Source organism: Sarcophilus harrisii, chromosome 1 (assembly GCF_902635505.1).
Source record: "Sarcophilus harrisii chromosome 1, mSarHar1.11, whole genome shotgun sequence".
Classification (NCBI taxonomy): domain Eukaryota; kingdom Metazoa; phylum Chordata; class Mammalia; order Dasyuromorphia; family Dasyuridae; genus Sarcophilus; species Sarcophilus harrisii.
This window is the reverse complement of record NC_045426.1, coordinates 649302025-649328322: the sequence shown is the minus strand read 5'-3', so window position 1 is coordinate 649328322 and position 26298 is coordinate 649302025. Positions and strand designations below refer to the sequence as shown.

Here is a 26298-nt window from a genome sequence, read left to right as displayed (position 1 = left end):
TAGGGAGGGAGATCTGCAGAAGCTGGGAAGATAGGAAACTCTTTATGAAAAAAGAAGAAGTTAAGCTGCTTTCACTACTTTTCTTTGATGGGAAAGGTTTTTTGTTTTAAAAGGGGAGGTGATCAATCAGATCTTCTTTCTAGGCCTTAGTTTACCCATTGTGGGGGAATAAAGGCTAGAGAAATGGCCATTCCATTTGGATATATTCTATCATTTTGATGTTTTTCAGTCATGTTTCAGTCATGTCCAACTCCTCATGTCCCCATTGAAAGTTTTCTTGGCAAAGATAACTTTTATTTAATTTTTTATTCAATTTGCTATTTCCTTTCTAATTCATTTGACAGGTGAGGAACTAAAGCAGAGTTAAGTGACTTGCCCAGAGTCACACATCTAATAAGTATCTGAGCAAGATTTGAACTCAGGAAGATGAGGCTTTCATTTTCTAGTCTTGGCACTCTGTCCATTGTATTACCTTGTTCTATGTCCATGTTCTATGATTGGTAGGTACTTAAAGGGGAGTGAGAGAAAATGTTTGGGATTTTTGCTAAGAAGCCCTGTTTGTTGTCCTTACCTCTTCCTTTATCATGTACACAAAAATACTTAAGGGCTGAGGTACCTTTTCTGTGGTACTCTCTGATGACAAGGTTAATGAGGTCATGTGACTTAAAACTTGTAGGAGACACATTGTAATGGTAAGGGGCCATGATGATTCATGGTTCCCCTTTCTCTTTGTATGTCTACTACCTAACACAGTGCCTGGCACCTAATGAGCCCTCTGAAAATGTTTGCTTTCTTGATTGATTGATCATAGGATCTGGAAGCCAAAGATATCTTAGATATCATCTAGTTCATTCACCCTCTTTCTCCTCTTCCCTACCAGCCTTTTTATAGAACAAAAAACCCAACTCCCAGAAGGGTGAAATGATTTGATCTAATAGCAAGACTTGAACCCAGTTCTTTTGAACTCCATATCAGTATTCTTTCCACTCTACTATAGGAAGCCACCTAATACAGTTTATAGAACACTGGCCCTGGAGTCAGGAACACCTGAATTCCAATCTAGCCTAAGATATTTACTTGCTCTGGGACTTTAGGCAAGTCATTTGACCTCCATCTGCCTCGTTCCTTTGTAAAATGGAGATTATAGTAGCACCTACTTCATATTATTGTTGTGATGATCATCAAATAAGAGATTTGTAAAGCACTTTGCAGCCCTTCAAGTGCTATATAATACAATAATAATGCCTATTAGAATTACATTTGTGGTGGGGAGGGACACTGTCCTAGGTGCTGAAAAGAAAAACATTTTATAGGAACTGTGTATGAACATACTCTACATGACATAGCAGAAGGACACATATGGCTGTGTAGACTTTCCAAACTAGGCTATTAATTGAAAGGTTTTTGATTGGTTAAATTGAATTAGCATAATATGTGGGGAGATAATGTGGCGATAGTGAAAAACATGTTGGAGACCCGGATTGTAGCCATGGGTTCTTTCACTTCATCTCTCCAGATCTCAGTATCTCAGAGAGTAAAATGAGAAGCTTGGCTGCAATCATCTCTAAGGCAGGAGGAGTTCTAAACCTGGGATCCATGACTATATTTCAACAGAATTGGTTTCTTTTGTAATGCTATGAATTTCATTTTATTCATTTGAAAACATTCTTCTGAAAAATGATCCATATTCTTCATCAGATTGACTGCTGGAGGGATCCAGGGCATAAGCAAGGTAAAGAAGCCTTGCTCTGAAGTTTCTGCTACTTTTTAAATTCTGAGTTTAAATTCCTAGCTAGGTTGTGTATCTCTGGAGAGTGATGTATTAACATCCAGGACAAGGCAGCATGTCAGGGCTAAAGGAAGCAAAAGTAGCAGGAGAGAGCCCAGCCCAGGGCCTTTGAGGGGAAACAGGCTCCTTCACCCACCTAACACAAAATGGGCTCCACTTGACTGTTTTCCATTTGCTGGTACCTGTCCCATTTTTCAATGTCCTTAACAACTCTTACTATCTCCATTGCTTCTTGCACCCAGAAACTCCAGAGGAAGTGACAGCAGCCCTGTCTCTTGCTTGCTCCTGCCCAGTGATGTGTAAGGTGCCCTGAGGGACAGGACACTGGAAAGTGACTGAATGGGTCTGTAGATAGTTAATGTGACACGTTTCCCTCTAGCCCTGGATGAGAGCTGACAGATTGGCAGCCTGGGTTAGTGCCAGATACCTCAGAGGTTTGAGCTTCTTTCTGACCTGGACAAATGGTAGCCTCCTTCTTCTTACAGCCAGGCATTGCTTCAGGGTGGGAGTTCAAAACCTGTTTATGCTGCTAAATACCTTTGTGTTTTCAGTAAATCACTTCATCTATCTGCTCCTCTCTAAAATGAAATGTTCTGAAGTCCCTTCTGGCTCTCACCTCCTGTGATTTGCCCAGCTTCGCCACAAAGTACTTAGAAATTCAGCAGAAATGTAGCTATGTATAGATAGGGAGGGGATGGGAGCAAATGGGGCTAATGAAAAGGGAATAAGGCTGGAGTCCAGCTTATGTTACAATTCCAAATCACCAACCCAAGGTTTTAGAATCTAGGAGTTGCTATCTTAAGATAAATATGAAGTTAAAGAAAGAAATCTTTGAGGTCCTAAGAAAAATAACAGAGATGGAAATATTTAACAAAACAAAGGAGAATTTAAAAAAAGAAAAGACCTCTCCCTGCTCCAAGCCAACTCACTTTTGTTCAAATAGCATTCAACTCATCCATCATCAATCTTATTCTTAAACCAAATGATTTGGGACTCCATTCTTCTCCTAGATTTGAAACAATGGATAGAGGTAAATATGTGTTGGTATCCAAATCTGAGTTGGGTTGGGACTGTTATGTGCTAATATTAGGGACCTGTGCTTGAATACTGTATGTCCTTCCTCATGATATTCACCCCAGGGTCTGTGTGAATCTGAGTCAGGAGAATTAAGTCAAGGATGCTGAAGGGAATTATATGCTAATGTGAGTCAGAAACAACTCCCTCATGCACTGACACTGGTATAGACACATTGCATGCAGGTCTAGTCTTGATAAGGCTGAAAATTTTTCCAAATCTGTATGCAGATATTGGTCTTTAATACTTTTCAGAGTCTTCCCTCACCATCTTTTCTGTCTTCCTGGATTCTAAGCCATTAGCCCTCACCCTTGGCCTCCCCACCCTATTGATTCATCCAGGAACCCTACTTTCTAAAGAGCAAAGATTGTATCAATGAGCCAGTCGCCATGGTAACAGTTATGAATGAGCCAAGGAAGGTAACCGTGGAGATGGTGTGAATGAGAAATGGCCTGTTGCCATGGAGATGTGGTGAATGGAAAGGCACCCACTGGCACGATATGTCATCGAGATGGAATAGCGTGCTGTATGGAGTCGGCATGTCTATTTTCAACTCTTGAGTTATAAAAATATATTGTAATAAACCTCACGATCTTCCTCCTCCCTTCCCCACTACCTCCCACCCTATTCCTCACCCCTCATCCTACAACTCTGCACTCAAACATGGCTTGTAAAGTAGGCCTCAGAGGCAACCCCCCCTGTCACAGGCTTTCTATTCCTCCCTCCCTGGGCAGCCCTCACCAACTCCTGGCACCTTGATAGAACACTCTTGTATCAGATTGAGTACATCCTAGAATAGCTGTGGCCTGGCATGCCTAATGTCAGGATCTCCTTTTGGAGGTTTCCTGACATTGGGGGTTAGCCAGTTCCCCATCAGAGGACATTTTTACCTATGGATCTCAATGCATTGGGAAGGGCTCTTCATAATTAGTGATCTCAAATGTAGTCCAGGCCCTATTCAAAAGGGACTTATAAAAATCATATGTGAGACCTCTGATTTCTAGGGATTTAAGTTGAAAGGACAATATAATTATTTTGATCTCACTAACCATCTGCCCTCTGTCCCACCACATTTTTCCAAAGAGCCATGATTTCTATATTTTGAGGAGACAAAATATATCCTTTTATGATATTAACTCAGGGCTCCCAAAAATATTACTTTGAGAATTTTTGACACCCCTCGAAATATCCAGAAATCTTTTGCCATGGGTTGTTACAGAGTGTTGAGAACATTTAAGCAGGAAATTAGTGTTTGGGCCCAATGAAGATTCGTTAACTTCTATAAATTAACTTGAGAATTCAGAGGCATCTGGACCTTGACCACACAGGACACCCACAGATTCTCTAAAATAGTAATAGTAGCTAAAATTTATATAGGATTTAATATGTACCAAGCACTGTGTTGTTATCAATATCAACTAATATCCAATATTTCTTGAAGACATTCATCCTGCTCACATAATCTAAGGAGGAAGGAACTAGACATATATTGTGTTTCTTATCAATGATTTAACCAGGACCCTCCTAGGCTTTGGTTTCATGCAGATTGACTCCAAACCAAAGAGCTATCCCAACAGAATTATATTCTCTTTGGCTTATTATGCTTCCACTCTAAATATGTCTGGATTTATCTTGGTATAGGTAAGAAGACAACCTAGTTCTTATACAAGCACTCAGGGTAGCAGATGCACATTTCACAGAAAACAGCCATATTTCACATGGAAAATACAAAACACACAAAAGACTCACAGAAGTCCAGAAACAGATAATCCATCACAATAACTCATAAGCTTCCTCTTGGAAAGAAATGGCACACAAGGTTTCCATTGCAGCAACATTTAGTTACTCAGGCAATAAACATTTATTAAGCTCCTGTTATCTGCCAAGCAATGTGCTAAATGCTGGGGATACAAAAAAATGGCAAAATTCTGAAGTCTTTAAGGAGCTCATAATCTAATGGATGAAGATGACACATAAAAAATAAATTGGAAGTTAGAGTAAAGGAGTTTACCCAATACAGGGGAAATGATGAAGTGGTTTGCCCTGGGGCCCCTTTCTTAAACAGATGATCTGGAAGGAACTCTCCCATGTCTCACCCTCTACCACCTATCCAGAAGGAGAAAAGGACTACAGGGACAGGGAATACTATGGAGATAGTGATAATTTTGGATAGACAATAATGAAGTCCACAAACATCCCCGTGCAAAATGAAGAGGTGACTGTCCTGTGCCCCCTACAACATTCTGATGTTCTGATAAAACCTTAGTTCATTCAAAGGGCTCTACCAGGGGCATACTTTTATGGTGTTGACTACACTTTTACTATTTTAATAGGGAGAAACAATTGAGCTTGGCACATGGATAGGAAGAATAAATGGTTAAAAGAGAAAGCCTCCAGGTGGCCTCCAATATCTGCTTTGCCCCTAGCTAGCATCACCTTTCCCAACAGTGGTTTTTTAGGGTCCTGAAATCCCTTCTCATGAGACACCCAGTGTCCTGGTGATGGGGAATTGTCACCTCACTCATAGGGCTTTTGTGTTCCAAGGTCTGAGGTCTCTCTAACAACTGATTTTTCTGAAAAAGTGACTTTGAGTACACCTTTTGTTCTTGTCCTGGGAGTATTTTGTGGCCTAGGTATTGTTAAATACAATTCTGCCTCTCTTTATCCCCTTTAGCTGCATTTGGGAGCCTGATTTTAGCGGGAGGCTTTGTTGAGGTGGGATTGAGGCTGTCACTAGAATTGTGAGAACCAGACCATCATGCTGTCTTCCCTATTCCGACTTATATAAATGGGCTTCCTGGGACTGAGGGAGGGAGGGAGAGAAAGAAGGAGGAAGGGAGGCAGTGACGTGAATGTGTTGGGGGAGGGAGAGAAGGTAAGTGCTTGGCAGGCAGGAAACTGGAGGCAGTACTGGACTTAATTAATATAAAGAATAGAAGGCAGGACTGTGATCAGAATAAGAGAGCTAGGCAGATAGTCAGCCTGATACAAATGAAAGGCACAAAATGAGCTAGAAACAGACTTCTTTCCTATATTGGGCCCTGCAGCTCAAGCCAGGCTGTCTCTTAATAATGACTGAACAATCCCTGGGTATTAGTTACCTTATGCCTGGAAAGAACTTTCGAGCTAAAAACACACTGGGAGCTTTAAGTATTTTCTGTACATGTCTGCAAAGTGTATAAGGATCTATTCAGATTGTAAGGAAAGAAATAAGCAGATCCCAGCTCCCCTGAAGAGGCTTGGTGGCCCACAAAGACATGTTCCAGTTTGCTACCTGTTTTAAATCTGCCCTCCTTTTCTGGGCCTGCCATTTTACCTTCCTTTTGCAGGGTGGTGTAGGCTACTTCTCACTTACAGCTTTCTTGGGAGAAGGTTTGTTCACATTAGGGTTCCTATAAATACACACCTGACAATATTATTTAAAGGCATCAAATGGCCTAGGTAGCTGCATTGCTAGTCTTGTTATTAAAAATAGCAAGAGCCAGTGGGAGGCATCTGTCAGCTCTTCTGTATTTGTCTTCAACATACCTGTCCCCAGGTGGCATGACTGATGGAGCTGGCTTATGAGAGTGATCTGCCCACTGGCCATCTGCCCGCCTCCCCTCCAGACTCTCCCTGTGACACCTTGACCACAAGTCACCCACAGATTCCCTAAAACAATAATAGTAGCTAAAATTTATATAGCATTTAATATGTGCTAAGTACTTTTTAATTTCCAGAGAGTTACAACATGCGATCATTGGTCTGATTTCATGAGATTGATCCTAGCCTCTTATAACTAAAATGTAGATTTTTTAAAAAAAATTATTGGCACACTTCTAGAGATATCTGGAGACCCCATGCAATATGTTATCATGATACTTGTTTGGGATATATTTAGAAATGATTTAAATAACAAGTTGGTATATAGATTTACTTTGCTTCTTCCCTGCCCATTATTCTGATGAGTGTAATTAATGGCCTTACTTTAGAACAGTATTATAAAAGAGCTAAAGTATGAATGAGGAAACTGGAATTCTGGAGTCTCCTGGGTCCCCCTCTCTCCTGAAGAGGTCAGAGAATCTGGGTTCAAATCCTAGCTCTCCTGTTAGTTGTGATTTTTGACCAAGTAGAATTCAGTTTCTTCTTTTATAAAATTAGGGAGTTTTATTAGATAACCTGGAAGGTCCTTTTTTCAGTTCTAAATCCTATAATCTTAGGATCCTGTTTCACAGTATAACCTTGGACAAGGCAATAGATCTCTGTACCCCGACTCTGACCAGTAAAAGAGAGAATCCTTATCCTCAGCTGATCTCCCAGGGCATAGAATGAGGATAAAGAAAGATAAATGCTACAAATTTAAGTGATTGATGGGTCTGCATCAACCCTGATGCTGAGTGGCTCCTGTGGGATCCTTTCTCTTCCTATTTGCGTCCCTGTGAATGAAGGACATTGCAGGAGTGGAAGAGAGTAGTAACTCCAACCATCTAAATCAGAACACTCTCCACCTAGATTTCTGAATCTGGGCCACTGTAGCTGACTCTACATTGGGAGGGCAGGCAAAAGGGAGGGTGTGATGTGGTGTGTGTGACTGAGCAGTGCCGGCTGGTGGGATGCTGGGGAGGAGAGACAGAAAAGGGAGAGGGAGGTGAAATTGGGTGGGGCATGGGGGAGAAGAGAAGAAAAAGAATAGTGAGGAGTTTGAGGTTCTCTCTGGTCTGTGAAGTGATTACCCTGAGCATAATAACAACTTTTATTTCCATAAAGCTTAAATATTTAATCAGTCAAGTATTTGAATGCCTATGTGCCAAGAATTGAGCTAAGTGTTCAGAATACAAAGAAAAAGAAAAGAAATCAGAGCAGCTACTTAGTGTAATGGATTAGAGTACCAGCCCTGAAGTCAGGAGGACCTGAATTCAAATGTGACCTCAGACACTTAACACTTCCTGGCTGTGTGACCCTGGACAAGTTACTTAACCCCAATTGCCTCAGGAAAATAAATAAATGAAAATAAAATTTTTTTAAAAATCCCTGCTCTTAAGGAGTTTATATTCTAATGGGGGAGACAACATATCTATAAGTCAGTACATACAAGATGGACCATAGAGTAAACAGGAGGTAATATTAGAGGGTAATGCTGTCTGGAGGAGGTATTGAAGGGAACCAGGAATAATAGTCTTATGAGGTAAGTAGGGCAATCCCCATTTTACTAATGATCCCTATTACTATCCCTTTTCTACTGATGAAAAAATGGAGTCACAAGAAATAAAACCTTGCATAGACTGAATAGGATAGGTGAGACAGGAGGCCTTCTTCATGGAGGGGATGAGATGTGAGCTAGGTCTTAAGGGATGAATAGGAGGATGAGCTATAGAGAAGAGTAATATAAGCTAATATAAGCAACCATGTGTAAAATAATTGGTCAATTTAAAAAAGAGAGAGAAGAATTAGAAATGAGGAAGGGGAGATCTCACAGCAAATGCCAAAAAAAGGAAAGAAAATTATCAGAGACTATCATATCCAACTGTGTGCCATCAAAACTGAGATCGTAAAAGAAATGAATGAATAGTTACAGAAATATTAAAGGCCCATATTAGCCAAATAGGGACAGCGAGGTGTGTGTGGCCTTGGACAAATTCATTTAACCTGTGTTTGCCACAATTTCCTCATCTGTAAAGTGGGGATAATAACAGCAGCTATCTCCAGGGTTGTTGTGATGCTCAAAGGAGATAATAATTGTAAAGTGCTTGGCACAGTGCCTGGCACATAGTAAGAGCTATATAAATGTTAGCTATTATTAGCTATTATTATTAGGAAATATATAGCCTAAATAAACCAATTTTAAAAGAAGAAAAGAAAGTCTGTTAATAAGCTTCTCCGTTTAAAAAAAAAAAACCCACAAAGACGAAACAGCTTCATTAGATATCTGAAATGGAGGCTGAAAGAGAGAACATACTCTGTAAGTACCTATGTGAGCAACAAAGCACTATTAGAATTCACTGAATTTTTATCTTCATTTTTTTCCTCTCTGGGAGTGGGGCAAGTGTTCAGGGTGGTTGCCCCAATCTCCAGCCTATTACCGAGACATATTGCCTCAAACTCCAGCTTCTGGTACTCTTTCAGCATCATCAGGGAAGTTTTTTTTTTTTTTTTTTTTTTAAGAGATCTCAGGATGTAATCCCAAAACTCACACCTTCACTGGCAAAATCTCCTGGGCTTTATGTTAGACAAAATTGTCTAAGAATAAAAAGCTTTACCACACCCTAATTACCTTTATTTCCAGGTACCCTTTCCTAGCATTCATTTCTTTGTCTTCTAATCTGTCTCTATACACTTGAGAGCACAAGATGTGTTTTCTAGGCTTTATCCACAAGAGAAAAGAGAATATTCAAATTCAGAAATAAGAGATGGTAAGACCCTTAGAAATATGCTTAAAAGCAATCTATTTGGATCTCAACTAGGTAATTCCAAACTTCTTGAACTTTATAAATTAAAATATCCCTCAGTCTTCCCAAGGCCTGAATATCCTGATACCCTCTGGGCTGGTAGGAAAATAGCATCCTTTTTACAATGAGAATGCCATCTTCTTTTTAACCTTCAGTCCCAGGCTAAATGTGAGGGCAAAACTCAGAGTACTGATCAAAATTGTAAAGACAATCGTTTCCCTGCAATATGAAAACAAACAAACAAACAAACATCATTTTGGATTTGTCCAAAAGTGGAGATGCTTCCTTGGGAATTAGTGGATTTCCCATTGCTATATTCAAATAGAGGCTTGGTAATGGGATGAAGTGGAAGAAATTCCTGTTCAGGTAGAGATTGTATTAGATGACTTTCAAAATGCCTTTTTTTCCCAACTCTTAAGATTCTATGACTTTATTAGTTTTCTCTCATAGGTACAAGCTTCTTCTCCCTTGAGTCCAGGGTGTTACTATGAGTTACCCTGATTCACTATGTTCTATGCTATCAAACAAATAGGATAGGATGCAGTAGAGTGCATTAATAGCTACTAATTACCTACCTCCCTTCTCCCTATTAGTGGTGACTGCAGCTTTTCCCCCTTCTCCACAAAGGACCTAGCCTAGGCTTACAAGACTTGGATTCCAAGGTTCATGCCATGCTGAGATGCTGCTAATTCAGTTCAGGAGATGGATGGTTCAGTAAAGGAAGCAGGAATTCCTGGCTTCTCTCTAATCTCTAGTAATTTCCTGGGATTGTAGCACGCCTTCGCTTTTTCCAGGTTCAGTGTGGCTGTTTGGCAGTCATCATTTATGTGACTCACAGCCCAACAAACCCAATCTACGTCCTTTCTTGCTAGACCATACCAGAGATGTGTAAGTCTAATAGCAAAAAACATTTCATTAAAAAATTATAAGCAAGAGAATCAAATTGTAAAACATTCTCTGCATCTGTAAACAAAAGAAGGAGTACAATCTATTTTCAGTGGGACAGTTTTCTAATTGTCTCTTCATGTTTCTGATTTTCCAATTTAGTGGTGGAGAAGACTCAGTCATTTCCAAAATGGTGATAAAAGGTTAGGATGTAATGTTACCTGCCAGTTGGAATTTCTTTCCTGGGATTCTTAACAAAGCTTGGGAATTTTCATGGTACAAATGTAACTGTCCTCTGGATGGTCATCCTCTGTTTCCCTATACCTGCTGCAGTTCTACATCTTACCATATCTATTCATATCTCTCTCTCCCCTCCCACATATTCATATCTTTTATTAATGTTTCTCATTATGCAACAAACACACATTCTCTCTCTCTCTCTCTCTCTCTCTCTCTCTCTCTCTCTCTCTCTCTCTCTCTCTCTAACATTTCTGACCAATGTGAGTTCTCTCTTAGTGGTCATCATGCTACAGCCTTATGTAGGAGGCAATTAGATGGCTCAATGGATAGAGAACTAAGCATGGAATCAAGAAGATGTGAGTTCAAATCCAACCTCCCGGCACCTACTAGCTGTGTGATCCTGGGTAAATTTCTTAATCCTATTTGGCTCACTTTCCTCACCTATAAAATGAGCTGAAGAAGGTAATGGCAAGTCACTCTTTGTATCTTTACTAAGAAAAACCCCAAATGGAATCACAAAGAGCTGGATGCAACTGGAAATGATTAAACAACAACATCAAGAATACTCTTATAACAATAATAATAATAATACTCTAATAACAACAACTAGCATTTATATAATGCCTACTAATTGCCAGACACTGTATTAAGTACTTTGTAATAAATCATTTGATCTTTGCAACAGCCCTGGGAAATAGTTGCTATTGTTATTCATATTCTATATTTGGAAACTGAGGCTAGAAAATAACTGAAGCTGGTTGAACTCAGATCTCCCTAACTCTACAACCAGTATTCAATCCACTATATCATCTATCTGGTCATCAAATAGATAAAATAGCTGAACAACAACAGGCTCGTGTGTGTATAACCTTCTGGGAAATGTAATACAGAGAATTTCTTCCAATTAGAAATGGCCTCTCAGTTCTCAACACTGTGAGAAATGAAATCCTATGGACATGCCCATTCTTTAACTGTAGCTTCACTATTATCAGCTAGAGCCTCTCTTAGCATCATTGTTTGGGAAATCCTAGGTTATTTATTATCCTCCCCCATCTATGTCCTTTATTATCCAGATCCAGCAGAGCTTCTGTGTGGTTCAATTGAGTTAATACTGGCCCAGAAGTCAGGAGATTAGTTTGATTCCAGAACCTAATAATTATTATTTTCATGACCCTGTCTTCTTACCCTCTGTTTCTTTTGCTGTAAAATGGGATTATTCTATTTGCCTAACCTTTCTCTCAGAGTTGTTGGGAGGAAAGTATTACCTTAAAGGATTATGCAAATTTTTGTTTCTTATTATTTCTCCATTCCTCTTCTGAAGAAGGCCAGGGCTGGCAGCTTTCCCAGAGCTCCCAGAAAAGCCCAAGGAGGGGTGGAAAGGAAAGAGCAGAATTTTACAGCTGGTTCAGGTGTGGTGAGAAGCACAGTTATTGTTCGCAGTGATGGAGCAGAGAGGGAAAAAATGGCAGTTTTCTAGATGAGGCTCTATATGAGGAGTTTATTAGAATACTTAGCTTATTGGTTCTTGGACAATTAATATAAGATTTGTGGAATTAGGGGGAAGCAGTTTCTAGTAATATTAAAAAAAATTTTATTAGTTCCTCCTGCCCTCCCAGGACCTTTCTCCTTTCCCTTCTCGTATATGGATTGTGACTTTTGCTGACTCATCGGTAAGAAAGAAATAAGCAGGGAGGAAATGGGAGCTGCTCATTGACCATTTTCTCTGTCTAGTGACTCAGCTGTGATTCACATTTTAATTATCTTAGCTGAGAAATTTTATCAGTCAAAATGCATATATCCTGGCTGAACATCTAGCATACGCAGCCCCAGGCTAGTTTCCTTGTAAAACTACCCTTTTAATAAAATCCCTCAAAAAAACCCTCCAGTGTGCCCTGAATAAAATGATGATCTCTGTGCTCTTGTCTTTTCCCTGAAGAATCCCAGAGGGCCTTCCTGTTTATACAGAACCCCTTGCTCTGACCACCCTCTCTGAATTGATAAGTGTTGGGTGAATGAATCTGGTAGGAACCGGAATTTGGGGGAAGAGTTGAGAGGAGAGTTCAGGATAATTGGTGCAGGGAAAGACTTTCTACTTGAAACCTGAAAGCCATTATTAGAAAGAGATTATGGAAAATGGGAACCTTTTAGTGAAGTGGAATAATATATGTAATGGATGGAGTGTTAGCCCTGAAGTCAGGAGAAGCCAAGATTAAATCCCAATTCTGCCCTTCACTCACTACCTTTGTGATTTGGACAAGTGACCTAATCTTCCATCAAGGAGAGATACACATTGTGTGTGTGTGTGTGTGTGTGTGTGTGTGTGTTTTATCATTCAGTCATTTCCAACTCTTCATAACCCAGTTTTTTGTTTTGTTTTGTTTTTTTGCCAAATGTACTGGAATGATTTGTCATTTCTTTCTCCAGCTCATTTTACAGATGGGGAAACTGAGGCAAACAAGGTTAAGTGACTTGCCCTGGATCATACAGCTAGTGAGTGGTCTGAGACCAGATTTGAACCCATGAAGATCCAACTTCAGATGCAGTGCCATATGCAGTATAGCACCTCCTAGGCTATATGTGTGTGTGTGTGTGTGTGTATCTCTGTGTGTATCCACACACAGATGGGATATATTCTTCCCGGCTTGCCAGACTTAGCCAATTTAGTTGGAATTGATGAAAATAAAAAAAAAAAAATTCATTGGTCAAGGAAATATATGCAGGGAACCCGAATGTCCAGGAATCATAAACATAAATATGTGTGTGTGTGTGTGTGTGTGTGTATAAAATCTATGTATATATACACGAGAAATAGACAAGATATCAATATATCTATAAGCGTGTGTATGTGTGTGCAAGTGGGTAGGCAATCAGGCCATCAACCCTTAGGCTAATAAGGAATAGTGACTACTAGGATCTCTTCCTGGAACAGGGCAGGCTAACTTCTGTTTACTCATAGCCATTCTACCCAGATAACAAAGGCCAAGCAGAGTGCCCCCAGGCTAAGATTAGGTCTTTCCTTTTCAGCCCCCTCCTTCTGGGCTGGAGATCAAAACCTTCTGTTCTAGATAACTAGCTAATTTGTGTAGCAGCCCCCAAGATCCTCTCTGGCTTAGCGGCAAATGAATTTGATCCTGGACAAAAGATAAGCAAAGGAGACAAGATCCGTGTTTTCCACCCACCTAGCTTGAAGTTATGAATTCACCTAGTTTGGATTCATAACTTTATTATGTTTATCTGTTAGTGGCAAAGCCCAGTGGCATTGGTGCTGTGTTTTGGTCAGCCAAAAAAACCGTGAAGGATGAATTGGACATGGGAGTAAACCCTGGGGTATGCTGTGGCCTGGTTTGTATCCACTCCTGAGAACTGATTGTTAGATTTTCAGAACACTTACACCCTGGAGATTGGGCAAACTACAAATAAGGGTTTGATTCATTACCTTGTTTACTATCTGATTTAAGAAAGTTGATGAATAAAAAGTTGCCATTTTCAAAAAGAAGGTTGTTAAACATCTACTAGCACACCCTGGTTAAATCTTGAAAGAAGCGATGAGGATGGATAGACATTCTAGGGAGGGAGATGGCATTTTGCAGTAGTGCAGAAGGAGGAACCAGATGGTTTGTATACTGATAAGCTTGGCTAGAGTTGAAGTTGGAGAGGTAATAATAATAATTCTTACATTTGCCTACTACTTTAAAGTTTACAAAGAGCACTCTCAGATTTGGCATTTCATTTGATCTAAAGAACCACACTATGGAGTGAGCAGGGCAAATTCTATGCTCTCCATTTCTGGTAGAACACCAGGGAATCCCTAAGACTCATGACTGCAGCTCTCCAGGTTTGAAGCACTCTAGGGGTTAGCACCCACTGAAGTCCATCCTTCATGAATTCCCAGTTTTGTATTTATGTTCTCATCTGCCAGCCAGAGGACACATTAGCTTAAAGCACAAGATATTTCGTCTAAATAGTAAATAAGATGACAAAAAAAGGTTCCCTGATGTACAGATGGGATATATTCTTCCCGGCTTGCCAGACTTAGCCAATTTAGTTGGAATTGATGAAAATTAAAAAAAAAAAAATTCATTGGTCAAGGAAATATATGCAGGGAACCCGAATGTCCAGGAATCATGCACAAAAGGATACATCTGAATCCCATGTAGTTACATGTTAGGAACCAATATGGCTAGAGTCCATGTGTGAAGTACTCATTGTGTGTGACCAGGTAATTTGCACCTCTAACACTGCAGATGTCCTCTGCTGCTGATGCCTTTTTTTTCCCCCTGGGTATCATGTTAATTCCTCTGGTGAATGGTCCACTAAGTTGTTCTATACCTTCTGCTGTGATTCAGCTCTCCAGGGACATCTATTGGATCAAATGAGATAACACCTGTGTAATGCTTTGCAAACCTTAAAGCACTAGGTATCAAAGCTAGCTAGAATTCTTTGCTTCCATCTCCTAAGGTGCATTGTGGCCAGAAAGCCTCCCTCCCTCCCATCCCCAAGAGAGCAAGGTGTTAGTGGAAAGCTGAAACTATGAGCCAGCACAGCTCACTGAGCTAGGGCAGCCACAAGCACAAGTCAGCCTACTATCCTAGGCTAAGACATAATCTGTTCTTTTAAAGTCTTTGCCTGGTGCTGAGCCAAAGTCCGTGGTCCCAGATGACTATCTGATTTAAGTTTAGGAAATTTCTTGCAACTTCTTTAGATGTTTAATTGTGAGCCTGTCTTCCCAACATAAATTTAGGATCTCTGTCCCAGCCAAATGCACAGGAGCTGTGACAGTGACTGGTGCATTTTTAATGCATATTTTCCATCAGCAAAAGCATTATTTGCATTGTATTCTGGTCAGTCCCAAATCTCAATGGTTTCCCTACATATAGATGAGAATACTTCAATGACTCATCCAGGGTTTCATGACTATCAAATGGCAGAAGTAGGACTCCTCTCTTCCTTGTACTACACCATGATGCTTTTAAGGGGAAGGAAATAAGCTATCTAGTCTTCATGCCTTTTTGTGGGGCAGCTTATTAATAATTTTCCCTTTTGGTTTATTTAGTTCATATTTTAATAATAATAATTTCATAGTTCATATTTTAATAATAATAGTTAATAATATAGTGCTTCCTATATGCTAGGTATTATTTACAAATATTATTTCATTTGCTCTTTTCAACAGTCCTGGGTGGTAGGTACTATTATTATCCCCATTTTGCAGTTGAAGGAACTGAGGCAAACAGAGTTTAAATGATTTGCCTAAAATCACATAGTTAGTAAGTGTCAGGCTAGATTTGAACTTTTTTACTCTAGGTTCAGCACTGTGTCCACTAAACTACTGATGGCCTTGAATCATTAAGGTTTAAGAGAACCCTCCTGTTGGAAGGCTCTTAAATATTCCCTTTTTCTTCCTACCAAAAATATCCCACATTAGAAGGAAGAAAACAATAATTTGCTTGTTCAGGAGGAATTAATTAGCACAAATATGTCATGTATCACATTGTATGTCAAGAATATATACTAGGTGCACTAGAAAAAGGACACTTGATGGAGAACATTTTGGTAATGATATATACCAAGGATCCAGTTGATGGAGAAGTAGAATATTGTGGTGATTTTATACTATAGATTGGTCAACCAAAAGGAGGAAACAGATGATGAGGTCTTCTACATGGAGATCACAAAGCCAGGGTGGAAGCATAGGGTAGTAGTGATAGAGAAATCTCAGCTATATACACATCTGCTGAAGATCCTTGTAGCCCATATAAACTATGAGGCATACTTATCCCGACTCCCACTCCCATTGATAAAAAGAGTCCTCAGAGACTGACTATCTACTCAGCAGGGTTTTAAAGGGTCAAGAATGATTCTCTAAAGGCAACACTTTGAGCCCCCACCAGTGTGTTTCACCACCTAGATTATCAGTTAAGGAACATTTAGTTATCATAACTTTTAGAAAGTGGGTATTTACTAAGGTGGTACCATGTTGGTACAAAATACCTCCACACACAAAGTCTGGGGTTCACACAGGGACATAGAGTCCTGAGGAAAGCGGGCTCAAGCTTAGCTTGTACATGTGGCAAAGGGACATCTCACAACTCTTAGTTGCTAGAAATCTTTTTCTTTCATTCAAAGGTTACTCTAAAAGGTCCCCATGACTATGGTCAATCTGCATCCAGTGCTCCTCTGCCTGAAGGTAGGGAAAGGAAGGAGACCTGGCCATGGCTGAAGCTGAGGCTTCTTCTCCCCACTCCTCCAGGGGTGTCCCAGAAAACCACAAGTTTCCTCAGTCTACCTGAATAAAATTTTTGTGCAGAATCATTCTGTTAATTCAGTTTAAAGGCCTGAACTATTACAGTAAGATTTGTCTCCTTGCCTCAAGTTTCTCCCTTTTTCATGTAGTTCATCCTGCATTCAGCTGTCCAAGTAATCTTCTCTTTAAAGTTCAGGTCAGATCATGTTAGCGCCTCTCCCTCTCACTTCATAAAATTCCAGTGGTTCCCTGTTACATCCAGGATCAAACAAAAAATGCTTTATTTGGTTTTTAAAGACCTTCTTAAGTTGGGTCTTTCCTACCTTTCCATTCCTCTCATACTTTCCTCCTCCCCGCTGGCCTCCCTATCCCCACCCAAATACAGTCTGCAATGCAGTCACATCGGCCTCCTTGCTGTTCTTTGAACAAGACATTGCATATCCAGACTCTAGACATTTTCACTGGCTGTCCCCCATATCTGGATGATTCTCTTCTCATGTCTTTCCTTGCTTCTGTTGAGCCTCAATTACAGTCCACCCTTCTGCAAAAAAAGGCTTTTCAGGTCCCTTTTAATACTAGTGCCTTCCCTTTGAAATTATGTCCAATTTACCTTCATATATCTTACTGAAAAATAGTTTGCATGCTTTCTCTCCCATTAGAACATGAGCTTATCTTTGTATCTCCAGCACTTATCACAGTTCTTAGCACATAGTAAGAAGGGCTTAATAAATGCTTATTGACTGAATGGTTGCTTTTTTAGCATTTGATCTAAAACCAATGAGTAATGGGTTGATTGAAAATTAGATATTAAAAAAAATAGAAAATTGAAGTATCAGCACCATCCTCATACTTAGACTATTATGATAACCTTCAAAATGATCTTCCTCTTTTAGTGCTCCCCTTACCCATCTAACTTCCACATAACTGCCAAAATAATTTTCTGACCAAGTTATTCCTGCGATCAGAGGTTTCCCATTGTCTGTAGGATTGCCAGGATACTTCCCCCATTGTGATGGAGTCTTTTTTGTGGTTTGAGTGCTTCCTTCCTTAAGCCTACAAAAAGACAGTATGTCACTGTTTTAATTATCCAGAAAGGGAATGTAATAGATTAATTGCTCACCAGCTCAGATTTGTCAATTATTCTTTTTGTGTATGTGAGAAGTAGTCCTTTGCTAAGATACTGCTGTATCCCCAGAGGGCACTTAGCCTTCAAGCATCTAGACTGCCCTCTCCCCTCTTCTCCTCACTTTCTGCAAACTGATTTGATTAACCCTTCGTTATCCTGGTCCAAAATTAGTCTATGGGATGAAATGAATATTGCTCAAAATATTAAAATGGGAAATCTGTTGTCTATACCTGCCTTTGAGTCCCTACCCCATCATGTCTTCTATTCTCTCAATTCACCACTTATAGCAATAATATAGAAATTTAGCATGCTGTGATTGAATCATTTATTGTATAGAGTAAAAAAATAAATAAAGTAAAAAGGAACTAGACCAAACATTCCTGTATGGTGACATTTGCTTCCAACCATTCATCTCCTTTTCTCCTTCCAGCTCTTTGTGCTCCACAGGGGATAATCCCAATCATATACACACAGATGGCTTTCAGAAAAGGTAAAAAGAATAGGGTGTTTGCTCTCTATCTCAGGATTCTGGACTAAAATAGGGAAAGTGGGGAACACAGGGAAAGGCTTCCATTCCCCAGCACAAGTTCAATGACTAAAGTAAAATCAACTTCTTCAGCTCACTAGTTAAACAGAGTCCATGATAATTTGCAGTCTTCATAAGTCTCCCAGTAACAGTGATTTCCCACTTTGCTGTCTCTGCACCAGGGTCAAAATCTCTCCTCATGGTGCTATGGCTTCTGGACATATTGGTAATGGTTCCTCTCCACATGGTATGGTCATCAGCCACTCCCTTTTCTTTTCTGGAAGGCTAGAGAAAGGAAAAGAGGAATCAAGCAGAGTATACAGGACTGTATAAATAATATCCCCTTTATTCTTTCATATGACTTCTGCCCATTGTAAATGAGAGCTCACTAAGACCCCAAGTAAGAAAGAAGAGGTAATCACTCTCCTCTTGCAGGATCATCATAAACCACTTTACCAATCTTTCTGTCTCCATGAATTAGCTCCTTAGGTCCAGTGAACACCATTCAGTGAGATAAAAGGACCAGGCAGATTTCTTCTCCCCAGCTACAGGATTAAAAACCGACTCCATAGCCCTCAATCTCAGTTTGGCTCCCAGTCAGCTTTCCAGCCTTATTTCTACTCTTTCGCTACATGAACTTGAGCCAAGCTGTACTACTAACCTTTCTCTGAACTCAGTATTCTATCTCCAGCCTTGGGGGCTTCCTTCCCATTCCCAAACCCAGACTGGAAGGCAATCCCTTCCGAACTCCATCTCTCATAATATTTATCTGCCTTTAGCATTGATATTAGGTGTCATCTCTCTGCCAAATTTTCCTTGCTTCTTCCAATCATTAGTTCATAGAATGCTGGACTCGGACTCAGCGAAACCCAAGACCTCAAATTATACTAGCTGTGTGAACCTGAACAAGTCATTTAACCTCTGCCTTCCTCAGTTTTTTCATCTGTAAACTTGAGATAATAATAGCATCTTCCTCTTGGATTAATGTGAAGATGAAAAGAGATAATATTTATAAAATGCTTTGAAAGCCTTGAAATACTCCAGAAATCCTAGTTATTGTTGTTCTTATTCTAGCTTTCTTATCCTCTACTTATTTGCATCCATGGTGTATTTCCCAAGTAAATTATAGGAAGCTCCTGGAAAGCTGGGATTATTCCTTTTTTTTCATCATTATCTCTAGTACATAGAACATAGTAGGTACTTCAGAAATGTCTGTTGAATTACTATCCATTTTAATTAAAGGAGAAATAATGAGGACTTTGTAATGAAGTTTTCATATCAGTTTAAAAACCTATCAGAGATAAGGAATAGAAATTTGAACATGGGCTTATTGTATCCAATTTTCAGAGAGAGTATTTCAGAAAGTTCAGAAAAAGATCATGTGGCTAACGATATATGGGGAAAGCCCTCTCAACAGAAAGAGGGTACTCTAGGGAATGAAATTCTTATAACATAAATGTAGATGTTTCTAGTGACAATGAAAAGGAGGAGCTAAGTAAAGACTGACTGATGTGGATATTCAGGAAATTCATTAACAACTTTTATTTTTTAAAGATATTTAGAATATGGAAACAAGAGAAGATAATTAAGGATCAATTTTTAAAAACTGTACAATTCTCTAAGAAAAGTGGTAATAGTCCAAAGTTCTAGAACAAGGTTCTTAATCTTTATTGTCATGTGCTTCTTTTTGACAGGCTGGGAAATGCATGAACCACTTTTCAGAGCTATACTTTTAAATGCATAAAATAAAATCCATAAGATTACAAATGGAACCACCTCTATTGAAACATATTTATTGATAGCATAAAAAACAAAAACAAAAACGAATTTACTAATCCCAAGTTAAGACTCCCTGGTCTAGAATGAGCTGATGCTTGCATTGAATACTCTGCACAGTAAAAAAGTCTTTGTTAGAGATCAGCAGAAGATTGAATGGGGAAGTGACCACTGCTTAGAGACAGATAGAACAGTTACAATAAAGGATGGAATAAGAACAGTTTACTACTGTTTTGCTATTGTGTTTTTTTCTAAGGAGAATGATTTTCCTACTGACAAGTATAGAATAAAAATGATTTATAAGGAATAGAAACCCAAGAAAAGTGAGGGGATGGCAAAACAAAACAAAACCAAATGAAATAAAAAACCATAGATATACTCTAGAAGTTCAAGCCAAGTCATCTTTTTAAAGTACAGGTCTGGCCAAGTCTTCATTCTACTTAGTAAGCTCCAGTGGTTCCCTGTTACTTCCAGGAGCAAATATAAAATTCTCTGTTTGCTGTTCAGAGCTCTTCACAAGCTGACCCCCTCCTCCCTTTGTAGTTTTCTTACACCTACTCACCCTTATACACTCCAATAATACTGGCTTCCATGCTGTTTCTTGAACAAGACACTCCATTTTCTGGCTCCAAGCTCATTGGCTCTTCCTGTTCAATTCCTCTTTCTGTCTTCTCTAGCTTCCTTTAAGTCCTAGATAAAATCCCACTTTCAAGAGGAAACTTTTTCTTATACCCTTTAATTCTGGTACCTTCTCTTTGTAGATTATTTCCATTCCTCCTGTGTATAGTTATTTTATACATAGTTGTTTGCATTCTGTCTCCTATTAGACTGACCTTGAGAGCAGGGACTAAATTTTTGTAAATCTGGTGCTTAACAGTGCATTCATGGCTCATACTAGGTGCTTAATAAATGTTAATTGATTGACTTCCCAAAATGTTGAAAGAGTCAACAACTGTGATTGCTGAGCTTCTATCAGGAACTTTTTAAAAATTTATCATAGCAAATGGAAGAAATATCCAAAACTAAAGACAGAGAAACATCCCTATTTTTTAAAATGTGAAGGTGAACCTTTCAGCTTGTAGACTGGCAAATTTGACCAAATTCCTGACAAAATTCATACTAGAAAGCATGATTATAGGGATGACATGTAAACACTTAGAAAAAGAAAGTGGTGGTCATCATAGTTCAATAAAAACAAGTCAGGTCAAACTCATCTCATTCCTCTTCTGATAGCGTTTCTAGACTAATGGATCAGAGAAATATTGTAATCACATTTCAAAAAGGTATTTGACCAAGTCTATCATGATTTCCTTGTGTACAAGATGGACAGAGGTGTTATTGATGACATTACTGTAGGCATAGTGAGAACTGATTTAATGGCCAGATCCAACAAGTGTTGAACTGATGTCAACATGGAGGTAGTGATCTTTCATGGAACACTGCAGGGATCTGCTTTTGGTGCTCATTGGTTCAATATTTCTCTCAATGAGTTGGACCGAGCCCTAGATGGCATGCTTATCAAGTTTTCAGACAATACAAAGCTAAAAGAGATCGGTAATTACGCCAGATGACAAAATGGGGATCTAAAAATATCTTGCTGGGCCACAAATGGGTAAAGAAGCTAAACACATGAAATATAATGCCCTTGGGTTAAAAAATCGACTATACACGTACAGGATGGGAAAGGAGTAGCTGAAGAGGAATTCATATGGAAAATATTTGGAGGTTTTAGTAACCACAAGCTCAATCAGCATCAAACATGTGATGTAGTAGCAAAAAAAAAAAAAAAAAGTCATGCAATATGAGACTATGTTAATGAGGTTTTGATATCCAGGAGAAGGGAGGCACATAGCCTGTTGTAGGTTATCCTGGTCCAATAAATGCATGGTCAGCTACGGGTGCCACATTTCAGAAGAGATATCAACCAGCTAAAGGATAACTAGGGGGCAGTGAGGTGAAGAGATTTCGGGAAGATTAGTTTGGGGAAGAAATGATTTAAGGGAAATGTAATATCAGTCTTCAAATATTTGAAGATTATCTCATGGAAGAAGCATTGAAACCTGTTTTGCTTGGTTGCAGAGAATGGAACTAGAAGCAGCTGATATGGCATGATGGGAAGAGCCAGGGTTCTTGAGTCAGAGGTTGTTGATGTTGTGTTGTTTCAATCATGTTTGACTTCTTGTGACCTCATTTGAGGGTTTTCTTGGCAAAGATACCAGAGTGATTTGCCATTTCCTTTTCCAGCTCATTTTATAGATGAGGAAACTGAGGCAAACAGTATTAAGTGGCTTGCCTAAAGTCACAGTTTTCTTGGAAAAGCTACTGGAGTGGTTTGCCATTTCATGTTGTAGCTCATTTTACAGATGAAGAAACTGAGGTAAACAGTTAAGTGACTTGCCCAGTATCATACAGCTAGTAAAGTCTGAGGCTGCATTTGAACTCATGAGATGAGTTTTCCTGAAGTGAGGTCTGGCACTCTATCCACTGTGCCACATATCTGTCAGCTCTGCCATCTAACTGCCCAGAACCGGAGTTAGAGGACATGAATTTAAATCTTACCTCTGACGACTGCTACCTTTGTGACCTTGAGCCAGTCATTGGGCTTCAAATGGGAAGAGCTGAATCAGATGACCACAGAAGTCTCTTTCATCTCTAGATTAGTGATCCAGACTCACCTGATATAATTTTTTAAAAAATTTCTAACCATCACAGGTGTCCAGAAGTAGAACGGGCTGCCTTGAGGATTAGTGAGTCTCGTCCTTGGAGTTCTTTACATAGAGCCTATGTGGTGGGGATACTTTGGATGGATTTCATGTATTGCTTTATGAGAAGATGAACTCTAAGGACCTTTTCAAGAACCTCTCAAACTTCATTATTTTCTGATTCATTCATCTTTCCCTTCCCACCTAAGTACATATGCACCTATATCCACTCCTGACCAAGGAGAGATCCTTGTTCTCATCCCAGCCCCTTCCCTTTTTTTTTTTTCTTTCAGCATTCTGGCAACAGTTGGCACAGAATTTGACCTACGGACCCTGAGGGCAGTGCGTGTCCTGAGGCCCCTAAAGCTGGTATCTGGAATCCCAAGTGCGTGAGTTATATAATCTAGTTCCCATACTCTAGGTTTTGTTTTTTTTGTTGCTGGGTTTTTTTTTTTTTGTTTTTTTTTTACCTTCCCATGACTTCCTTTGCTTCTTAATGTAGTCATGTAGTAATGAGTAGTCAACACCTGCTTCCTCTCTGCCACATCCTGTATTTGTGATGACAAATGGCTCCTGAATTTTTCTCTTGGGGAGAATCCAGGGAGCCTCAAGAAGTGGGAGACAGGGTCTTCAGTATGGCTTTAACAGAGACCTGGATTTTGGTTGGGATGGTTTCTCTGAAGCAGATCAGACATGGTCCCAAGCTTCCCAGATCACTAAGGTACATTTCCGAAACTAGCAAGCCACCTTCTCAAGTCAGCATCGTATAGAAGTTTTATTACAAAAAAGTGAAATAATTTTCCAAAGTCATATCGGTCCTGACCTATTTATGTCCTCTGTCCTCACTTAACATTAAGTAAATTGCTGTAGGCTTTCATTTCCTCATTCAAAATGGGGCCAGATTGGCATTATTGTTTGCTTCTTCTCTGGGGTTTCTTTGCGTCCAGGTCAAGCAATAAGACATTCTAAGTTGCCCAGCAGTGGGACCTCCCAGAGGAACTTTCTAATAATTAGCACTGTCCAAAAGTGGAATGAGTTTCCTGCGTAGACAGCAGGTTCCCATCACTGCTGTCTTCAAGCCAAGGTTAAATAAACATTAGCTAGAGATGGTGAAAAATGGATTCTGATTCAGGCATCAATTGGATCTCTAAAATGCCTTCACTTCCAAAATTCTCTGATTCTGTGTGAGTCTATGATAGCGATTCTTCCCCCCCCCCCCCCTCAACAGAGCCCTTTAAAAAGAAATGGCTTTTTTTTTAAGGGAAAGAGGGCTGAGGCCTTTATTAGCACTTACCCTGATATTTTTCACTATTGAATTTGGCTACACTTCCTTGAGTTCTGCCAATTTTTCTCCCTTTGAGGGGTTTCTACCTTTCTAGAAGATAGGTACAGCAGATGGCAGATTATATGCCTTCTAGTCATATAGCCAAATTATGCACTATGTATTTAGAGCTTGGAAATCTAAAGGATTTATAGCCATAGTTATTTAACAGCTTTAAAAATCATAAAATGTTAGAGCTGAAAGAAACCTTATACACCATTTAGTTCAAATCCACTCATTTCACCATTGAGAAATTCTGTCCTATCCTGGGACTTCCTCTGCTATAACAAGCTACTCCAAATTCACCACTATCTCTCTATTAGTTCACTTGCCTAAAACGACATCATAGCTAATGACAATTCCTGCTCAAAATGTCATTGAAGTTGAAAGTCAAGAAACTTCCTTCTCTTCATTTTTCTTTCTCTTCCTTCCTTCCTTCCTTCCTTTTTCATTTCTTTTTTTCTCTCCCCCTCTCCTTTTTTCTCTTTGTCTTTCTCTGTATGTATCTCGTTGCGTCTCTCTCTCAGTCTCTATTTTTCTCTGTGTGTCTCTCTTTCTGTCTCTATCCGTCTCTCTATATCTGTCTGACGCTGTCTCTGTCTCTCTTTCTCCTATACAACAATTAACAATGAGACCCAACCTTTTTGAGTAAGACTCCGTTTATAATGTCAAAAAATTTTGCAGACTTCCACATCATAGTTGTATTATTTTTTCTGTTGCTGAGCAAATAGATGACAAAAAGCTTCTAAGAATTCAGTATTTTGTTAATCATAGAAACATTTACATAGGTTTGAAAAAAATCATCATCCATCTATATGCAAGGTATGTTATTTATTCAATTGATAGAAGGAATATTCTTTCCCTCCCTCTGATCCCCAGTTGGTCTGCAGCCCAGAGTTAGCAACCACTTCTGCAGAGATTAGCTTTTCCTGAACTCAAAGACTATGAAGAGGTACCTGGGATTCTCTCTTTTAGGATTCTCTGTGTCACTGACTATAGGTTTTGTCTTTGTTTCTTTCCAGGTTTACAAGTTGTTCTGAAGTCCATCATGAAGGCGATGATACCTTTGCTACAGATTGGCCTCCTCCTGTTTTTTGCGATCCTTATTTTTGCAATCATAGGGTTAGAATTTTATATGGGAAAATTTCATACCACCTGCTTTGAGGAGGTAACAGGTAAGTTCCAGACATACTTTCCATTTTCCTTCTTTGATTATTAATTACAGGAGTCTCTTGGATATGGGCATGGAAGTCCATTTATGTTCCTATCACCTCTGCAATAAAGAATAGCTTCTCCTTGGGAAAAAAAAATAATTAAGACTTGGTTGACCTTGGTCTGCCATCTAGGGTCTTAAGGTGTTTCTGAGTTCTGAAAGAGGGGAAGAGGAAGTACCGTACAGCTCTTTTAAATCTTTATTGTACTGAGATGAAAGAAACTAGCCCTAAGCAGAAATCTCACTTTATTGTAATGACCCTATTTTCAGAAAGCACCAGAAAGGATAGTAGAGGAATTTGTTCTTGGTCCTCCTGCTCATCTTTTGTAGTCACGTTTCCTAGGAGTGCCTGACTTCCCCCCTCCTTCCAATCATTATTATCTCAAGGGACCAAGATGCTGGAAGAAAAGTTGTGTGTTACAAAAATGAAAACCCATACCCTAGGGGAAAGAGGTTCCCTGACCCTCCTCTTGGAGCCATCATTGTTGGCTTGTGGAGAAAGGAAGGTTTTCAGGAATAATTATTGTGTTCCTTCTTACTGCCAAATGTGCTGGCAATCGGAGTTGAGATGACAACTTCCACGACCCTTCCACACCCAATATCTCCACCAGAGAGTGATGGGGCAAAGCCAAAAAAAAGTGGGGTAGGATTATTTGAGAGGCTTCCCCCCCTCCTTTTCTCCTATTCCTTCTGTCTCCTTTTCTCCTGGGCTTGTAGAGTGTGCTCAATATGGAACGTCCTAATTATTTCTCTCCCGGATGGAGAAGGTGTTAATTGAGGCAGAGCTATTTCTGCTTCTGGCCACGTCACCCTGGCGGAACTGGAGACAGAGAGAGAAACAGAGAGAGACAGAGAGAGAAAGACAGACAGAGAGAGAGAGACAGAGACAGAGATAGAGATAGAGACACAGAGACATACACAGAGAGAGAGGGAGTATTGTCCATTGGAAATACCACCTATGATCAGAATAGCGAGAG

At 39.6% G+C, this 26298-nt stretch overlaps 1 protein-coding gene across 18 annotated transcripts in view; it reads left to right on the top strand.

Annotated features, from left to right (window-relative positions):
* Nucleotides 1-26298, top strand: part of CACNA1A (calcium voltage-gated channel subunit alpha1 A) — a 241862-nt gene that overhangs the window by 87333 nt on the left and 128231 nt on the right. For all 18 annotated transcript variants that reach the window (XM_031947676.1, XM_031947675.1, XM_031947665.1 and 15 more), the window contains 2 exons: nucleotides 23081-23172; nucleotides 25131-25283. In XM_031947676.1, coding sequence (XP_031803536.1) covers nucleotides 23081-23172; nucleotides 25131-25283 — 245 coding nt within the window. The remainder of the gene's footprint in view (nucleotides 1-23080; nucleotides 23173-25130; nucleotides 25284-26298) is intronic.